The sequence below is a fragment of the Leptopilina heterotoma genome, unplaced genomic scaffold (genome assembly GCF_015476425.1).
Source record: "Leptopilina heterotoma isolate Lh14 unplaced genomic scaffold, ASM1547642v1 Lhet_199, whole genome shotgun sequence".
Classification (NCBI taxonomy): domain Eukaryota; kingdom Metazoa; phylum Arthropoda; class Insecta; order Hymenoptera; family Figitidae; genus Leptopilina; species Leptopilina heterotoma.
Genome location: NW_025110915.1, coordinates 915,685 through 933,775, shown reverse-complemented (window position 1 = coordinate 933,775; position 18,091 = coordinate 915,685). Strand labels below are relative to the sequence as shown.

Here is an 18,091-nt window from a genome sequence, read left to right as displayed (position 1 = left end):
ATTTTTATACAACATTTTTTAAAAAATATTTTGAGAATAATTGAATTATTCTTAGAGAATTTTAAATTTTTGATGAAATTTAATTTTATGGAAATTTTTTAAAATAATTAAATTCTCTCGTGTAATTTTATTTAAATTCGATTAAAAATAATTTAATTCCTGCAAAGAATTTTAGTATTTATAAATATATATATTTATAATATAATAAATTAAATAATTAATAAATTAATAAAAAAAAAAAATTAATTAATAAATTTCAATTAAATTCAATTAAAATTTATGGAATTATCTTAAAATATTTGAATTCATCCGAGGATTTCAATTAAAATTGTTTTGAAAATAATTAAATTCCTGCAAAGAATTTTACTATTTATAAAATTAATTGAATTCTTGCGAAAAATTTTACTTTTTATAAAAATAATTGAAATGTTTCGAAGAATTTATTAAAATTTTAAGAAATAATTAAATTGTTATAAAGAATTTTATGGAAATAATTAAAATCAATGAAATTTTTTCGAGAAATTCAATTAAAGTTGTTTCGAAAATAATTGAATTTCTTTAAAGAATTTTATTAAAATTTAGTACATTCCAAATAATTGAATTCATCACAAGAATATTATTAATTTTTGAAAATAATTGAATTCTTAGAGAATTTTAAATTCTTGTTGAAATTGAATTTTATGTAAATTTTTGAAAATAATTAAATTCTTTCGTGTAATTTTATTTAAATTGGATTAAAAATAATTTGATTCCTGCAAAAAATTTTACTATTTTATAATTAATTTAATTAATAATTAATTTTATAATTAATTGAATTCTTGGGAAAAATTTTACTATTTATGAAAATAATTAAATTTTTTCAAAGAATTTATTAAAATTTTAGAAAATATTAAATTTTTTCGAAATGTGTTAAATTTTTTTTAAAAAAATAGTATGCTTCCGAGGAATTCAATTAAAATTGTTTTGAAAATAATTAAATTTTTGCAAAGATTTTACCATTTAAAAAATAATTGAATAGTTTAGAAGGATGTCTAATATTTTAGAAAATAATTGAATTCTTTAGTGAAATTTTATTAAAATTTTTGAAAATATGAACAGTAATAATTAATTTTGTACTTAATAAGTGAATTTTTTAAATTTTGATTATGAAATTATTTAAAAAATGTTACTTGACTTACAAAATTTTTACATTCACTTCAACTTTCATTTTTTTTAACATTAGCTTTTATTTTTACAGTTTTTATTTTTGCTTTACTTTTTATTTTTATACAAGTTTACTATTGATATTTGTATTACTATCACTTTGTCTGACAGAAAATTAAAAATAATTTTTGTTTTCCTTCTATTTATTTAGTTTCTCTAATCTAACAATCTCTAGTTTTGTATGTCTGACTAAAGATATTTTATTCTACTGAAAGAATGCCGAAAATTCGAAAACTACCAGAGTTTTACTACTGTAAAAATTTAAAGTATTCTGTCTGACAATAATCTACTTCTACTACTCACAGTACTGTCATTTATCAGTTAATTATATCAAAAAATCATTTACAATGAAAAGAAAGAAGATAGGATTTACAAAAAATCATTAATTTTCCCTTAAAAAAAAGAAAGAAAGAAAATCATTTCCGAACTAAATTTTGTTATTAAAACTCGTATAAATTTCACCTCTCACAAGTGAGATTAGGATAAAACAGTTTTGAAGCATTAAAACAAGAGTTATGTGAGGTCAAAAGCAAAGTTTAAATTTTGAACGATTAATTTTCTTAAAATCAAGTGAGGCGAACGCAATTGAATTTGTTTTCGCATGATCGGTTCGAATTTCGATTATTCTCTCTCGTTTCGCAAGTTTTCGCACTATAGGCAGAGAGTATATAAGGGGTTTTCTCTTCACACACGTGGTGTACTTGCGCATTCACAACCATATGTGTACGTACACATACATATACATATATATATGTATACTATGTCTTCTGTGTAGGTATAGAAAGAAGTGAGGCGAGGGGATTTTCCCTTCAAAATTTGGGTCACATCGAACCAATTCGACCAAATCGTGTGTCCTCTGGCGCTTTTCAACCGTTTGCCACATCGCCACCGATTGCCCTCCAATCTTGGATCAAATGTACTCTCTCAGCTTTTACCAAATCGCAGTGGCGCTCGCTCGATCAGAAATAGCGAGAAAATTGGAAAAGTTAGTTCTCGGCAGGCTACAACCGTCATGAAATTAATCGAAGCGATGTGTGTGCGCGCCACACTCGAGTTGAAAGGTGTTGGGAAATTAAAAAAAAAAAAAAAAAAAAATTTTTCTCCTCCCCACAGAGAGCATCAACGCATCGGGATTGACTCCAATCAGTTCATCAGTTTAGAAATTAAAAAAAAGAGAATCGCCACATAGAGAAATGAAAATTGTTCCTATTTTTCGTCCGACTGAAATTTTGCGAAATAAAAAGATAAAAGAGAGCAATAAAAATTTTATACAGTTTAATTTATTACTCCTATACTTTATAGATACTTTTTTAAAATTTCTGATCCTGTCCGCTCAGTCTTATCATGGAATTTTATTGATTTTTTACAAAATAAAATATATTGTGTAACCCCCATACCCTAAAAAAGTGCCATCAGTTATTCACTTATTCACTAACTACTATTTGGAAAAAGAAGAGGAAGAAATGACAAAAGAAGAAGAAATGAGAGAAGGAGAAAAATTAAAAAGCGATAAATTATTTTTATAGTTTAAAAAAATAACATTTTACAGTCAGATCCTTCACTTTTTTATTTTTCAGTAGTAAAGGAGAGTTTTAGTCAGACAAACACTTCATATCTAAACAATACAAAGTATCAGTTGAAAAATTCACTTTTAGTAAGAAAAAATATTGCAAAATCGGTCAATATAGAATTTTGTTTGCCTTATAAATTATGAAATTACCACTAATTTTAATACAAAACCTTCAATTTTTTCTGTTTCTGACAATAATTTATTTTTAAATATTTTATTTTTCAAGAACTATCATAAAATTATGGACTTATAAATTATTTAATAAATAATTTTTACAATTTTCATAAATACTAGATTGATAGTAGAATTTTAGTTAAAAATACTAAAAAAAAATTAATTTTTGAAAAGTTACAAATGATTCCTGAAATTCAATTATTTTCAAAAGTTATAAAAATTCTTCGCAGAATTTCAATTACCTATGTTCAAAAATTAAAAAAAATTCCCGTCAAAATTTTTATTATCTTTACAAATAATAAAATTCTTCTTCGAAATTAAATTTTTTTTTTTAAATTTTAATAAAATTCTTGGCAAAGTTCCACAGGAATTCATTTATTTACAAATTTTTTAATAAATTTCTTCGAAATAATTCAATTATTTTCCTAAGTAATAGAATTTTCACAGGAATTCAATTCTTTAAAATACAAAATTTCACAAAATTTTTCGAAAAATATCAATTATTTAAAAAAAATTTAGCAAAGTTCTTTTCAAGAATTCAATTATTTTTATAAACTTGGATAAAATTGGTTGCAAGAATTCAAATATTTATGTAAATAATAAAATTCGTCACAGAAATTCAATTATTTTTATAAACTTGAATAAAATTCAATTTTGTTCAAAAATTTAAAAAATATTCTTGTCAAAATGAAAAAAAAATAAAAAATTGAAATAAAACATTCAAGTATCTTAATAAATAATAAAATTCTTCTCCGAAATTCAAATATTTTAAAAAAGTTTTAATAAAATTTTTGGTAAAATTTTAATTATTTTCATAAATAATAAAATTCATCGCAGGATTTTAATTATTTTTGATACAATTTTAATCGAATTACTCGAAAAATATTATTATTCTTAAAAAATTTTATTAAAATTTGTAAAAAGAATTCAATTATTTGAAAATTTTGTTGATAAAATTCTTTATGTGAATTTAATTTTAAGAAACATTCAATTATTCAATAAATTATTTATATTTGTATTTAAATAATTGACTTCTCGTAGAATTTTCTAATAAAAATTTATTTAAAAATGAATAACCGAATAGTCGATTTATTATGAAAATAATTGAATTCTTGCGACGAATTTTATTACATTTTTTTAAATAATTGAATTTTTTTGAGAAATTCTACTACTTGTAAAAATAATTGAATTCTTGCGAAGGATTTTTTAGGGTCAGGGAAAAAGTGAAATTTTTTTCAGAAAATCAGGGAAAAGTCAGTGAAAAATAAAATAAAATATTTGTGGCAACCCTGATAATACTCGAACTACGTGCAATTTTAAATTAACAGTATTAAAACTTAAAAGCCAATTTCAAAGAGATTTAAAATTTCAAGTTGATTCTTTTTTTACGAAAATAACTTTCAGTCGAATTTTTAATAGAAAAAAAATTTTCCGAACTATGTTTCTCTTTATCTATTAAAAATTACTCTACTTTTAAAAATTCCAAAACTACAAATAAATACCAAATTTTATTTTTTGTCCTTCCAAATGTACTATGTTTAAAAAACAGGTTTTTAAAACCTCTATTCACAATATCGCATTTTCACTAACTTCAATATTACAAATCACTCATTAACAATAAATTTTCATTAACTCCCCCAAAAAGCATGATTGATGACATTATCAAAAGTGCATTACAATAATATTTACTTTAATCCCAAAAACATTATGAATTTATTTTTAGTAGTTAAAATCATTTAAACATTAAATTTTCGTAAATTATTAAATTAGAATTATCATGAGATTCGCGAATGGTTTTCTCTAATTAAAATGATGTAGAATCGATGGTGGGAAGAGGTGTAGTGGTGTTGGCCGAAGAGGAGGAGGAGGATGAGGGTGTACATTAAAATAATTTCTCATTTTCAGATATCATCCAGCAATAAACTAATTTGCATACGAGTATGCAAATTTTTGATTCTAAAAATATTACCAATGAGAATGATAATAATGATAATAATAATAATTACACGAAACCCTTTCGATTGTGTATGCACACATAGACAAAATTATTTATATATACATGTACACTATACATATATTCATGCATTCATATGCACATGTAAACATATACACATGTACACATATATACATGTGCTCTCATAAAATATAAACATATACATATACTTATATGTGCACATATACACATTCACATATACTTATATGTGCTCATATATACATTCACAATTACATGTATTTTTACACATGGGCATATATTTTATGTACATGTGCATTCATATGTGTAAAAATATATGTATATGTACATTCGCACATATACATAAATTTTTACACATATGAATGCACATGTACATAAATTTATACACATGCATAAATTCGCACATATACATATATTTTTACAGATATGAATGCACATGTGCATATATTTATACACATATATAAATAATTACACAAATATATATGCACATGTGCGTTTATGTGTACATGTGCACATGTGAAAGAGGGAGAATCGTTGTATCAGAGCGCAGCATTAGTACACGCAATAATGAATGACGCTCCATTACTCGCGGTTTATCGAAAACCGCAGAATTTTCGCTCCTGTGGAAGCGTCGAAATCGTGTAGCCCGTATTCTGATCGACGGATTCGGGTTCTCTGGTCCCTCTCCTTCTCCCTCTCGTTTGGTTTTCGCTTGTTTGGCATCGCTTGGAAAACTAGACGGGACTCATACCAACGATCGACCCAACTGGCGATATTGGTCCCGCCGGTGTTGGAGCATTTCCGCTTTATATAAAGCAGTAAATAACGCGGAAACCCGAGAAGGCTAAAGGGGGTTTGTATAAGTGTGTATATGTGTATGTGATTCTATTTCTCTTGCGTCTCTCTTCTGTCCCTTTTTTACGACGAATTCGCCATTACAGTCGAATACTCCTTCTCCCTTTCTATATCCTCTTTATCTTTTGACGCGAACAGCATTTTACTATTTCAACTTTCCAATACGTTTTTTTTTAATGTCTCTAATATTTATGCCCGTTACTTTACTTTAATACTTGCCTTAATGCTCAAACACGTTTTTCCAGTCGTCGCTCTCTTTTCATATTTGAATCAATATTTTTTTATCGACACTTAGGCTGAGATTAATATTACAATTACAATATTGTCTTTTAAACAGTTTGTATCAATTAGTCTCTGGAAAATAATATACGTACGAAAATTTAACTGCAAAATTATTTTAATTATTCTTCTTTTTTCTTTTCTTTTTTTTTTTATTGAGTCATTTTTTTCCTTATAGAAAAAGTATTTTCCTCTATCTTTTTAGGAAAAGAAGTTTAAATTTTTTTTTATTTTTTATGACAGTTTTTTTTGCAATGCGAGGAGAGGAAAATTTTTGAGAATATAGACTGTATTTTAGGAGATAAGACGATGAGATGTTGAAATGCAGGCATCACGAGAGGAACGCAGAGCAAACAAATTCCCCGAGGTTCCCATGAACGGATTTCTCTTTTCTGCGCTGAAATCAATTGGAAAGGACAACCTTCACTAGGATTCACGTCCGATAATCCTCTTTCTCTCTCTCAAGCGTCTCAACTTTGCAATATTTTCAATTGATCCCATACACACCCGAATGGCTAAACGATTGATTTACCTTTCTCCGGTTATAAACAGTGAATGAACCGAGAGGAAAAATTCTATAAAAAACCAAGTTGTTTTTCTATTATTCAAGTTTTCTGTAGTATTATGAAAAAAAAAATTATATTCAATTTCTGTCAAGTTGATGTATTTCATTTTTTTCATGAATTAAGATTTTTTTTTTATTTTCTGATTAGTATGGCAAAATTTTAATAGAAATTCGATAGAATCTGAATATCAGACTTCGCACTCATCTACTAAAACCTACTATTTAATACTTTTTTTACTTTATGCTACTATTTGGGTACTATTTTAGATTTCAGCCACTAAAAGCTCCGATTTCAGTTTTTTTAGAATTTCCATAGAAATCAAAAAATTATTCTCAAAAATTATAATTAAATTCTTTAAAAACGATTCAATTGTTTTCAAAAAATATTAGAAATTAATATATTTTCAATATATCTAGTATTTTCATAAAATTTCGCCAAAGAATTCATTTCTATTAAAAAAAAATTTATAAAATTCATGAAAAATTCAATTATTTTCATAAATAATAAAATTTCTACAGAAATTTTATTAATTTACAATAGCATCTTAAAGAAAATTTTATTATTAATTATTTAACAAAATTTTTATACAATTCTTCACAATAATTTAATTACTTTTACTAACAATGACATTTTGAATAAAAATTCAATTTTTTAAAAAAACTTGTATTAAAATTCAAAGCAAGAATTCAATTTTTTTCATAAATAATAAAACTTATCGAAACATTTTAATTATTTTTAATACTATTTTAAATTAATTAATCAAAAAATTAAATTATTTTCACAAATAATGTTATCTACAAGAATTCAGTTATTTAAAATAAAATTTTTATAATATTTATTATATTTCGAAAAAATTAATTATTTAAAACATTGTTTATAAAATTCTTATGAAGAATGTAATTATTGTCAAAAATAACAAATGTTTTTCACATAAATTCAATTCTTTTTAAACATTTTAATAAAATTTTTCGTAATAATTCAATTATTTTGATAAATAATAAAATTTTTCTCAGGAATTCAATTATTTGCATAAATAATAAAATTGTTAAAAAGAAATCAATTATTCTAAATTCAATTTTAATTAAATTTTCTTGAAATAATTCGATTATTCTTTTAGATTTTAATAAAATTCTTCCTAAGAATTCAATTATATTTACATAAATAATTCTTCGAAAATATTCAATTATTAAAGATAAATAACAAAATTATTCTGGAAAATTCAATTTTTTTAAGGCATTTTAATAAAATTCTTTGCAAACTTCAATTATTTTTATAAATAACAATATTCATCAGAAGAAATCAATTATTTTTAAAAGTAATAAATTTTTTCTTGTCAATTCAATTATTTTAAAACACTCTAATAAAATCGTTCGCAAGAATTCAATTATTTTCATAATAATTATAATAAAACCCTTTTTAGGAATTCAATTATTTTCAAAAAAGTTTAAAAAAATTTCACACAGACATTCAATTATACTCAAGAATTTTAATAGAAGTCTTTGTAAAATTTAATTATTTTTAAAAACTTTTCTTAATTCAATGATTTTCAATATTTACTAATTTTACAAAATTTCGAAACAGAATTCAATTATTTAAAATTTTTTTGTAAAAATCTTCGTAAGAATTCAATTTTTTTAATGAATAATAAAATTTGCTCAGGAATTCAATTATTTAAATTAGAATTTGCACAAAATTAGTCGAAAGAAATCGATTATTTAAAAATTTTTTCTGAAATTCTTCTCAATAATTAAATTATTTTTATAAATATTTAAATTCTTTCATGCATAATATGAAATTTGTTGCAGGAATGAAATTTATTAGCAAGATAAGAAAGAAGTAAATACTTTTTGATGAAAATTAGGAAAAAATCAGGAAAATAAAATACAGAAAATAGAATAGAATTTTTGTCAGTTTTGTAAAGTGTCTAAAATGAGTTTTTTTGGTTGTCAAGTTTAATTTTTCGATAGCTACTTTTTTTACTACTTTTTTTAGTTTGAAATCTACTTTTTGATACTTTTTTAAAATTAATTATTAATTATCGAGTGCGAATTCTGGAATATAGAAAACAAAAGATTAACCAATAGTAAAAACTAAAAAATAAATATTTTCGTACGAGAGAAAATAGTTAAACATATTTATGACATAAAAAAATTTTCCCTATTCTATTCTCTTGTTATAAATTTGAAAAAAAATTGGTTTTATTATTTTCCTATTTTATTATTATTATACCAAACATAATTATGTTACCCTGATTTACACCCGAGATGAAATTACTCATCTCGTTATTTAAACGGTAATTTATCATGAGTTCTATATTATCTGAGAGGCCCACCCCTCTAAAAGTTTACACAACATTTCCAAAATAACGCTATCACGTGCCATTAGGCAATGGCTCAACGCACTGAGGTAAAATATACTATATATGTATACGCAAGCAACCTAGGAAATAATCAAATAACTTGATTGCATCGCCAAATACGAGTCAAATTTTGAGTAAAGTCTGTGCATCCAACCATAAATAGTAGATATCTTATGTACACGATTCCCTTCCTGGAAACGCCCACCCTTTTCGTATCGCATTCCACAAAGAGGGAGTGGGTCTTTCCTAAGACCAATAGAGAGAGAGAGAGAGAGAGAGAGAGAGAGAGAGAGAGTAGCATCAACTTAATGCAAAATTTCCTCTAAATATAAAGTGGTGTGTTTGTGTGTACGTATGTGTTTGTATTTGATGGCGAAAAGGAGCGTCGAGGCGTTTTAAAACGAATTTCGTTGATAACCGACGGGTGGTCTGATTACAATCTGTCTGATGGCCTATCATCGGTGACCACTAGAGGTTCCGGTGAGAGCACACACACGCACACATACACAAACCCCTATACACATCATGGGAAATTAGTATCAAAGTCTCTCGTCATTTTGGCTTACTTACAACTCTTTAAAATTTTTTTATTATTATCATTTTTTTTCTTCCTCGTTCTTTAAATTTATATTTTAAATATTTTAAACTCAGCAGATTGCGTATCGATTTTTTTCTTGTGCCATTGTGTTTATATACTTTTTGAAATATCAGTCTCAGCATAAAAAAAAGGACGTCATTATTTTAGGTTCAAATGAATATGAAAGTTTTTCTTCTTTTAATTCTAATTTGCTGAGTCGACAGAATTTCGAGAACGAAAGTTCTTAGACTTTTTATACAGTTTGTAAATTTATTATTATATAAATAAACTTGTGTAAATATTATTGTTTATAATTTAGTTCGTTTAATTATTATCTATAAGTAGTAAGTTAAATATCTATATCTATCAGTGTAAGTTAAATAGATTTTTTGTATTTCTAATTTCCTTACTAAACATTTGGATCATTTAGATCGAAATTTTATTGTAAATATATATAATTATTTTGATTATTATAATAAAATATAATAGACGAATATTTCGATTATATGTTAATTAAAAGAGTAATATTTCTCTATAAACAATATTACACAAGAAAATTGTGAACAAAGAAGAGAAAACAATTTTGAGATTTGAGCATTGTGTGTTAGTCACTTTGAGATTCATTTTTTTTTCTTTTTCTCTCTGATTTCTTTTTTCTTTGTTTTGTTATCCAGCTTTGTTGAGTAAATTCGCATGACTTTAATTAAGCTAGGTTATTTCGTTCAATTTTCCTCGCGTTGTTTCGCGTCGAGTTGCGACGCTCGTGAATGGCTTTTATGTTCCTCACCAACCTTTATGCCGAAGTGAAGACAAATAAAGACCCCCTCGGTGTATAAATAAAAGGGGTGCGTGGAAATGTTACCTAAGGTACGTCGACGTCCACACCAAAAAGCATCAACATCATTCCCGGACGATGCCAAATTAATGAATGCAATTTTAATAGGGCTCTCTCTGTGTGTGTATGTCTGAAAGCGAGAAGGGTTGCCCTTCGCCTCGTGATTTTACGCTTCTTGGGTCACAGAGTTTCCTTCTGTCATGCAACAACAAATTCTATCCTCTTTTCTCTATATCCTCACTACTTACATACTATTCAAAATACATCGTTATACTATCGTTGTTCAATTCAAACAGAATGTTGAATAAAATTTTGAATGGAATTTTTTATTTCTTTTAGTTTTTCGATTAATACAATTTTATTTGGGTTGAATAATGCTTTTCAAAAATCGTTAAACAATTTTTTAAATTTTTTATATCTTTTAAGTCTTTTCAACAATTTTTAATTTCACTTAAGGCTATTTTTATTTTTACTACTTTTTTTTTAATCAACCGAAGTAACAAGGTTTCTTTTTACTAAAACTGAATATTTTCTATTTACATTGATGGTTTTAGAAATTTATATGTTTGTCTGACTAGAACTCACATTTACTACTAAGAAATTATAAAATTACTTCAAAATCTGAAAGAATTTACTTTTAGTCTTTTAAAATAATTTTTTGTAATTTGACGGACTAAATTTTATTTTTACAACTTATAATTTACATTAGTAGTATTTTAAGTGGTTAAGTCTGACTATATCTGTTCGTTACTACTGAAAAATTAGAAAATTACTTTAAAATCAGAAAGAATTTACTTTTAGTCTTTTAAAATAATTTTTTGTAATTTGACGGACTAAATTTTATTTTTACAACTTATAATTTACATTAGTACTTATATGAAGCTTTGAGGCTGACTATAACTTTTCAGCCTATTAAGGTAATTTGTTTTGTAATTTTTCTGACTAAATTTTATTTTACTTCTTTGAATTTAAATTAATAGATATATGAAGTGTTGAGGCTAACAATAACTTTTATTCACTACTGAAAAATTAGAAAATTAATAACAAAAATATAACTAAAACTTACTTTTCTAAAGTAATAAAATAATTTAATAGCGTCTGACTAAATTTTATTTTTACTACTAATAATTTTTAATTTTACTTATTTCAAATGTTCTGGCTGACTAGAACTCTTCTTTACTACTGAAAAATGACATAATTACTTAAAAATCTGAAAGAATTTACTTTCAGACTTTTAAAATAATTTTTTATAATTTGACTGACTAAATTTTATTTTTACAGCTTATAATTTACATTTTTAGTACTTATATGAAGCTTTAAGGCTGACTATAAATTTTTTTTACTACTAAAATTTTTACTACTAAAATTTACTTTTCTAAACTAATAAAATAATTTAAGTGTCTGACTAAATGTTATTTTTACTATTACTAATTTTAAATTTCACTTATTTGAAGTGTTCTGAATGACTAGAACTCTCCTTTGCTATTAAAAAAATATCAAATTTAGTTAAAAATTTGAAAAAATCCATTTTTATTCTAGAAAAATAGTTTTTTTCTAATTTGTCTGACTAGAATTTATTTTTACTACTTACAATATAAATTAATACGTATTTCAAAAAGTTAAGGCTGACTATATCTTTTCTCAACTACTGAAAAATCAGGAAATTCGTTACAAACGTGACTAAAACTTACTTTTCCAAATCAATGAAATAATTGAATGTAGATTGTCTGACTAATTTATATTTTTACTACTAATAATTTTAAATTTCACTTATTTTAAGTGTTCGGCTGACTAGAACTCTTCTTTACTACTGAAAAATTACAAAATTAGTTAAAAATATGAAAATATCCTTTTTTATTGTGTATAAATAGTTTTTTCTTATTTGTCTGACTATATTTTATTTTTACTACTGATAATAAAAATTAATACATATTTTAAGTGGTTAAGTCTGACTATATCTTTTCTTTACTACTGAAAAATTAGAAAATTCGTAAAAAACATGACTAAATATTACTTTTCCAAATCAATGAAATAATTCAATGTAGATTGTCTGACTAATTTATATTTTTACTACTTATAATTTTAAATTTCACTTATTTCATGTGTTCGGCTGACTAGAACTCGCCTTTACTACTAAAAAATAATAAAAGTAGTAAAAAATCTAAGAAAAAAATAATTTTATAGACTAATAAAATAGTTACCATATTCTGTCTGACTAAATCATTTTTTACTACTAATTTTTCAATTATACCTATTTTAAGTGTTTTTTTGACTAAAACTCTATTTTACTGCTGATTTTCCATTCAACTTAATATAGAATGTTGCCCTTTGAGTAACAAAAATGAAAAACAATTATATTCTTCTTATAATATTGGTACATTATTAGATTAAATTGTTATTTATTGTTTTATATTGTTATAAATTGTTTAATATTGTTATTTATTGTCGTATATTGTCGTATATTGTTAAATATTGTTACATATTGTTACATCTTGTTAAATTTTGTTTACATATTATTATATCTTGTTACATATTGTTATATATATATATCTTGTTACATTTATTATATACGAAATCCCAATTATCATTCTCAATAATTCCAATAATTCTCATACTATTTAATAAATTTTTGCATCCCACTTGTTGAAAATATAATTCTAATATACATAACTAAAACAGTTGATAATAATAATTCGATGGAGAGAAATTTTGTTCTAATGCATATTAAATTTGATAAGTTATGAAAGGGTAATTAGTCGAAGATTGCATTTTAATACTTTACTTTTCACGAATGTTTCAGAACACTATCACATATTCGTTGGGGACCTGAGCCCGGAGATCGAGACGCAGACCTTGAGAGAAGCCTTCGCCCCCTTCGGCGAGATCTCGTAAGTCCTCTTAAGCTCCCTCATTAAAGACGACTTACCGTCCCCACTCTATTGCTTTTCCTATGGCGCGCGAGCTCACTAGTTTTAAACACCGAAACGAACTAAACGCGAAAGCGTGTGAGTGATGCCTTCTCGCCAAAGTGGATTCTAATCTGCTCATATTGTCTCGGCATAATCCTCCTCCTCCTCCCTCTCCTCTTTAAACCTTTCCCTATATATTCCCCAGTAAACATCATCACACAAAATGGAATCTTAATTATTTTCCAGTAATTAGCAAAATTACACCCTTATTCATTTGTTTAAAATCAAAATTTTTCCTCCGGTGTCGATTTCTGAGAATTTTATGTGTTATAATTATAAAGTGAATTCAATACTTAAATTTTCTATGGATATCAAATTGAGACTAAGAACGTAGCAAAATTGTTGCGAAGCAACATTTTGATTATAATTGTAATAATTACAATTATAATGTATAGTAATTATTACATGAAAAAAAAATCTTTACCGGAAGGGCATATAAATTTCACTATATTACCGAAATTTTTAGTTGCTTTTGTTATGACTTTCGAAATTCTATTGAAATTTTTCGCTGTTATAGGTGAATATTTTTTCCGTATAAATTTCTTTTTATTAGCGAAAGTCTTAACTGAAACAAATGAAAATTTTTCTAATATATTTTTTCAATTAATAATAATTTTATATTTTGTTGGAAAGAATTTTTATTTTCTTAAATTTATCCGGTTGCTGACAGTTCGAGATACTAAATTTGTCAAAGGAAATGTTTTCTCTGAGCTATTGCACAGAGAATATCGTTAAATGTCGAAATGACTATAGTCTGTTTCTGACAATTATTACTTTGTCTCAAATGATCATTATCTATCAAGAGTGATTATTTACAATTGAAATTACACGATAGGCGGGAAAATGATGTCAAACTAAATTACACACAAATTCAAATTATTTTCGAAATTTCATTGTTTTCGTAAAATTCATTGTGAAATTTTTCAATTTATTATTGACTTGAAAAAAAATTTTTAAAAAAATATAATTAAAAAATATTATTTAAAAAATAGTTTTAAAAAATAGTATTAAAAAATAGTATTAAAAAATAGTATTAAAAAATATCTAGTATAAAAAATACTTTTCAAGAATATTATTTAAAAAATATTTAAAAAATAGTACTAATATTTAAAAAAATGTAGTAATAAAAAATAGTATTAAAAATAACATTAAAAAAATACTAGTCAAAAATAGATTTAAAAATTAAAATTAGAGAGTAGTGTCAAAAAAAAGTATTAAATAAATTTGAAAATTAGAAAGAAATTTGACTAAGATTTACTTTTCTATTAACTAACAAAATAATTTAAGGTGAGGGTTCGTTTGTATTTTTAACAATGTCATGAAAATGATTTAAATATTCCATTAAATAATTTTTGTAATGACTTTTTGACAGGAATTTAACGTCTATAAAATAAAATCGGTCTGAAAATATTTTAACACTTTCTGAATTATTTTTCTTGAAAATTGATGAATTTCAAAATCCATTTGACAACTTAAATTTTGTAGAAAAACTGTTTTTATATCCACAAAAAAATTTCTAAATGAAAGAATTAATTTTTACTTTTTATGAAACATTTTTTTAAACATTGTTTTTCGGTAGAAAATTCTAAAAAATACCATTGTTATTCAATTTTTTTATTTGAAAATTCATTTGTTTATTTTTACAACTGATTTCAAATCATATTTCTTTGAAATCAAAAATAAAAAATATGATAAAATTATGATTTGAAATTAATTTTTGAAAATAAACATATGAATTTCCAAATAAAAAAATTAGATAACAACGATATTTTTATCACTTTCATCATAAGAAATAATGTTTCTTTTAAAAATACTTCAAAAATAGTAATAAAAATTAATTATTTCAATTGGCAATTTTTTTGTGAATATAAAAAAATATTTTCTACAGAATTACGGATGGATTTTGAAATTTAACAATTTTTTAGAAAAATGAAAATGTAAAAAGAATGGAAATGTATTGCGATCGAATTTATTTTATGATCAGTGAATTCCTCTCAAAAAATTACTATAAAAACAACTTTTTTAAATATTTAAATTAATTTCTTGATAAAGTCAAAAATATAGGTGAACTCACCCCTTAATGCATTTTGCCTGACTAAATTTTATTTTCACTACTGAAAATTTAAATTTATACGTATTTTAAGTGTTCAGGCTGACTAGTATTGTATTTTACTACTAATTTTTATGTCAATTGTAGTGTTTCGTCTTACTGAAAGTATATTTTACTACACTTATTGTTATTGTACTTATTTCAAGTGTTTGCCTGACTAAAGCGCTTCTTTACTACTGAAAAATCGGAAATAGTAAGAAGTCTGACAAAAAAAATATTTTTACTACTGATAATTTAATATTACACATTTTTTGAGGGTTCAGCCTGACTGATACTTTTTTAACTATTGATTTTCATGTCACTTCAGATCACAGTGAAAATAAAATGTTTGTCTGACTAGAATTCGTCTTTACTATACTAAAAAAGTAAAATAATATTTCAAAAATAGTATCAATAAAATAGTACCTATTAAAAGAATAATTTTGAATAATAGTATTTAAAAACAGAATTAAAGAATACAATTCAAAAATAGCACCAAAAAATAGTTTTAAAAATCATTGTTGAAGAAAATTAACCAATGTAATTGAATTTAGATTTGAATTTCGTTTGCGTAAACGAATAGAATTTAAAAATAGTTGCGAAAAATAGTTTTAAAAAATACTTTCAATAAAACTAAAAATAATTAAATAGAAAAATAATATTAAAAGATATTAATAAAATAACTAATTTTTAATAATTAGCATTATAACTGCATCAAAAATGACAAAACACGAGATTCATTTTACCAAATTTAATTGAACGGTATTGTTATGAGGAGTTCATTGGGACATGATATATACGTGTGTGTGTGTATTATGATCATTTTAGAATGATCGTTAAAATATCTCGCATCACTTGATGATAGGATAAAATATATATGTATAGTATACATATAATATAGAATATAGTGACACAGGGGCGAACTGAGATATAATACATATATCATTTGATCATGAAACATTTTACTAACTGATTCATTAGTCCCTTATTGTAAATCAATTCCTCATTATATGTTCGATTAAATTACTAGCGTGATAGTAGTGTTTGTGTGGGTGTGTGTATGTGTGCTGGGCGGAAGACAAGTAGGCAGTAAAAGCAGGTCCAATCAAGTGTGTCCTGAATCTGCCACTGCCATTTCCGCGGTTACCATCATCATTAGCACACCTCTAACTTCAAACTCGTGATAAATCCGCTAATCAACTGATAGTTTTGATGCGCTCCCAATTGATTTTTGTTGAAATTAATTTTTCGAGATAATTGAAATTTAATTTCTTCTTTCGCAAGACAATTTATTTTTTCTTTCACAAAACAATTCTTTGCTTCTATAAAAGTTTATTTCTGAATAGAATAAAACTATTAATTTGTATTGTTAAATAAAACTGTTTATTTCAAAATTTTAAGAAATTTTACTCTACTGGATGATTATATATATTTTTTACTACTGATTTTAGAAAATTTTAGAAGTTTCTTGTCTGACCGTGTCGGATTGTTACTACTGTACATGATATTTCATAGAAAAAGCTTTTTGTCTGACTATAAATTTTCATACTACTGATTCTTATTTTTCTGTATTCTCTCAGTCGGACTAGAAATTGCTTCTTCTACTGAAACTAGTATTGCCTGGTTTTAAAGTACTTTTGGCTGACTAAAACTTTTTTTTTTCTACTGAAAAATGACAGAATTTGTCAAAATAAAAACAATTTAAGACAATTAGTATTGATTATCTTTCAAAGTGAAAATAAAAATGATAAAAAAATCCACAATGAAAAAAGTAAGAATTAAAATGAAAGGGAAAGTAAAAGTAAAAATGAGAATGAAAGTCAAAATAAATGTCTCAAAATAAAAGTGAAATTGTAAATCAAAATAAAAATCTCTCAAAGTGAAAGTAGAAATGAAATTACATAATCTACCTCTACTGGCAACTAATTTTTATTTTTTAAATAAAATCAAAATATTTTTTAAAAATAAATTTGAAAACATCTTCTCAGTCTTACCAACCGAAAATCAAGAATTTTAAACAAATCATCATGACCCACATTTCACATAGAAAAGTTAATATTATCTCTTACTTTAAATCCTGACAATTAACCTGTCTTAAGATTTGTATCTACAGTTGATTTTACAAACCAAATAAATTTTTTTTTTTTTTGCTGCCCCAAGCCAAAGATGTAAATCTATCTTCAAAATCAGTCTATCCCATTGTGTTTCGAAAGAGTGAAAATGAAGTTCCATATAGACACTCGTACACATAAGACTTTACTGGCCAAAGTGCTTGGAGTAAGTATGAGTCTACTTATACTCGGCACTGTGAGAGACCCTGGAAAAATGGAGCCTTCTAGGAAAATCGATTCAAACTCGCTTCCGTGAGTACGTAACAGCGCTTTAAAAAAGCTCTTGAAAAATTGCCGGTGGTTTTCCTCTTTATTTTGTTCTCCTCCCCCCCTCCCCCCTTCTTTCTGCCACATCACAATCCACTCCTCACTGGCACCTCCTCTGTTTTTCTCCGTTTTCACGTGGAGAAATTTCACTAGAAAAAAAGAAAAAAATATTCACCCTTGAAAAAAGCAGAAAAGGAAAAAAAAAATTTGTTCACTGATTCGAATCAAAAACTACATAGTTTTTAGAATTTTTCTATTTTCTAAA

The 18,091-nt window shown here is 24.8% G+C and overlaps 1 protein-coding gene across 8 annotated transcripts in view; it reads left to right on the top strand.

The window, feature by feature from the left end:
* Positions 1-18,091, top strand: part of LOC122501065 (nucleolysin TIAR-like) — a 503,799-nt gene that overhangs the window by 205,734 nt on the left and 279,974 nt on the right. For all 8 annotated transcript variants that reach the window (XM_043610312.1, XM_043610310.1, XM_043610308.1 and 5 more), the window contains one exon: positions 13,191-13,278. In XM_043610312.1, coding sequence (XP_043466247.1) covers positions 13,191-13,278 — 88 coding nt within the window. The remainder of the gene's footprint in view (positions 1-13,190; positions 13,279-18,091) is intronic.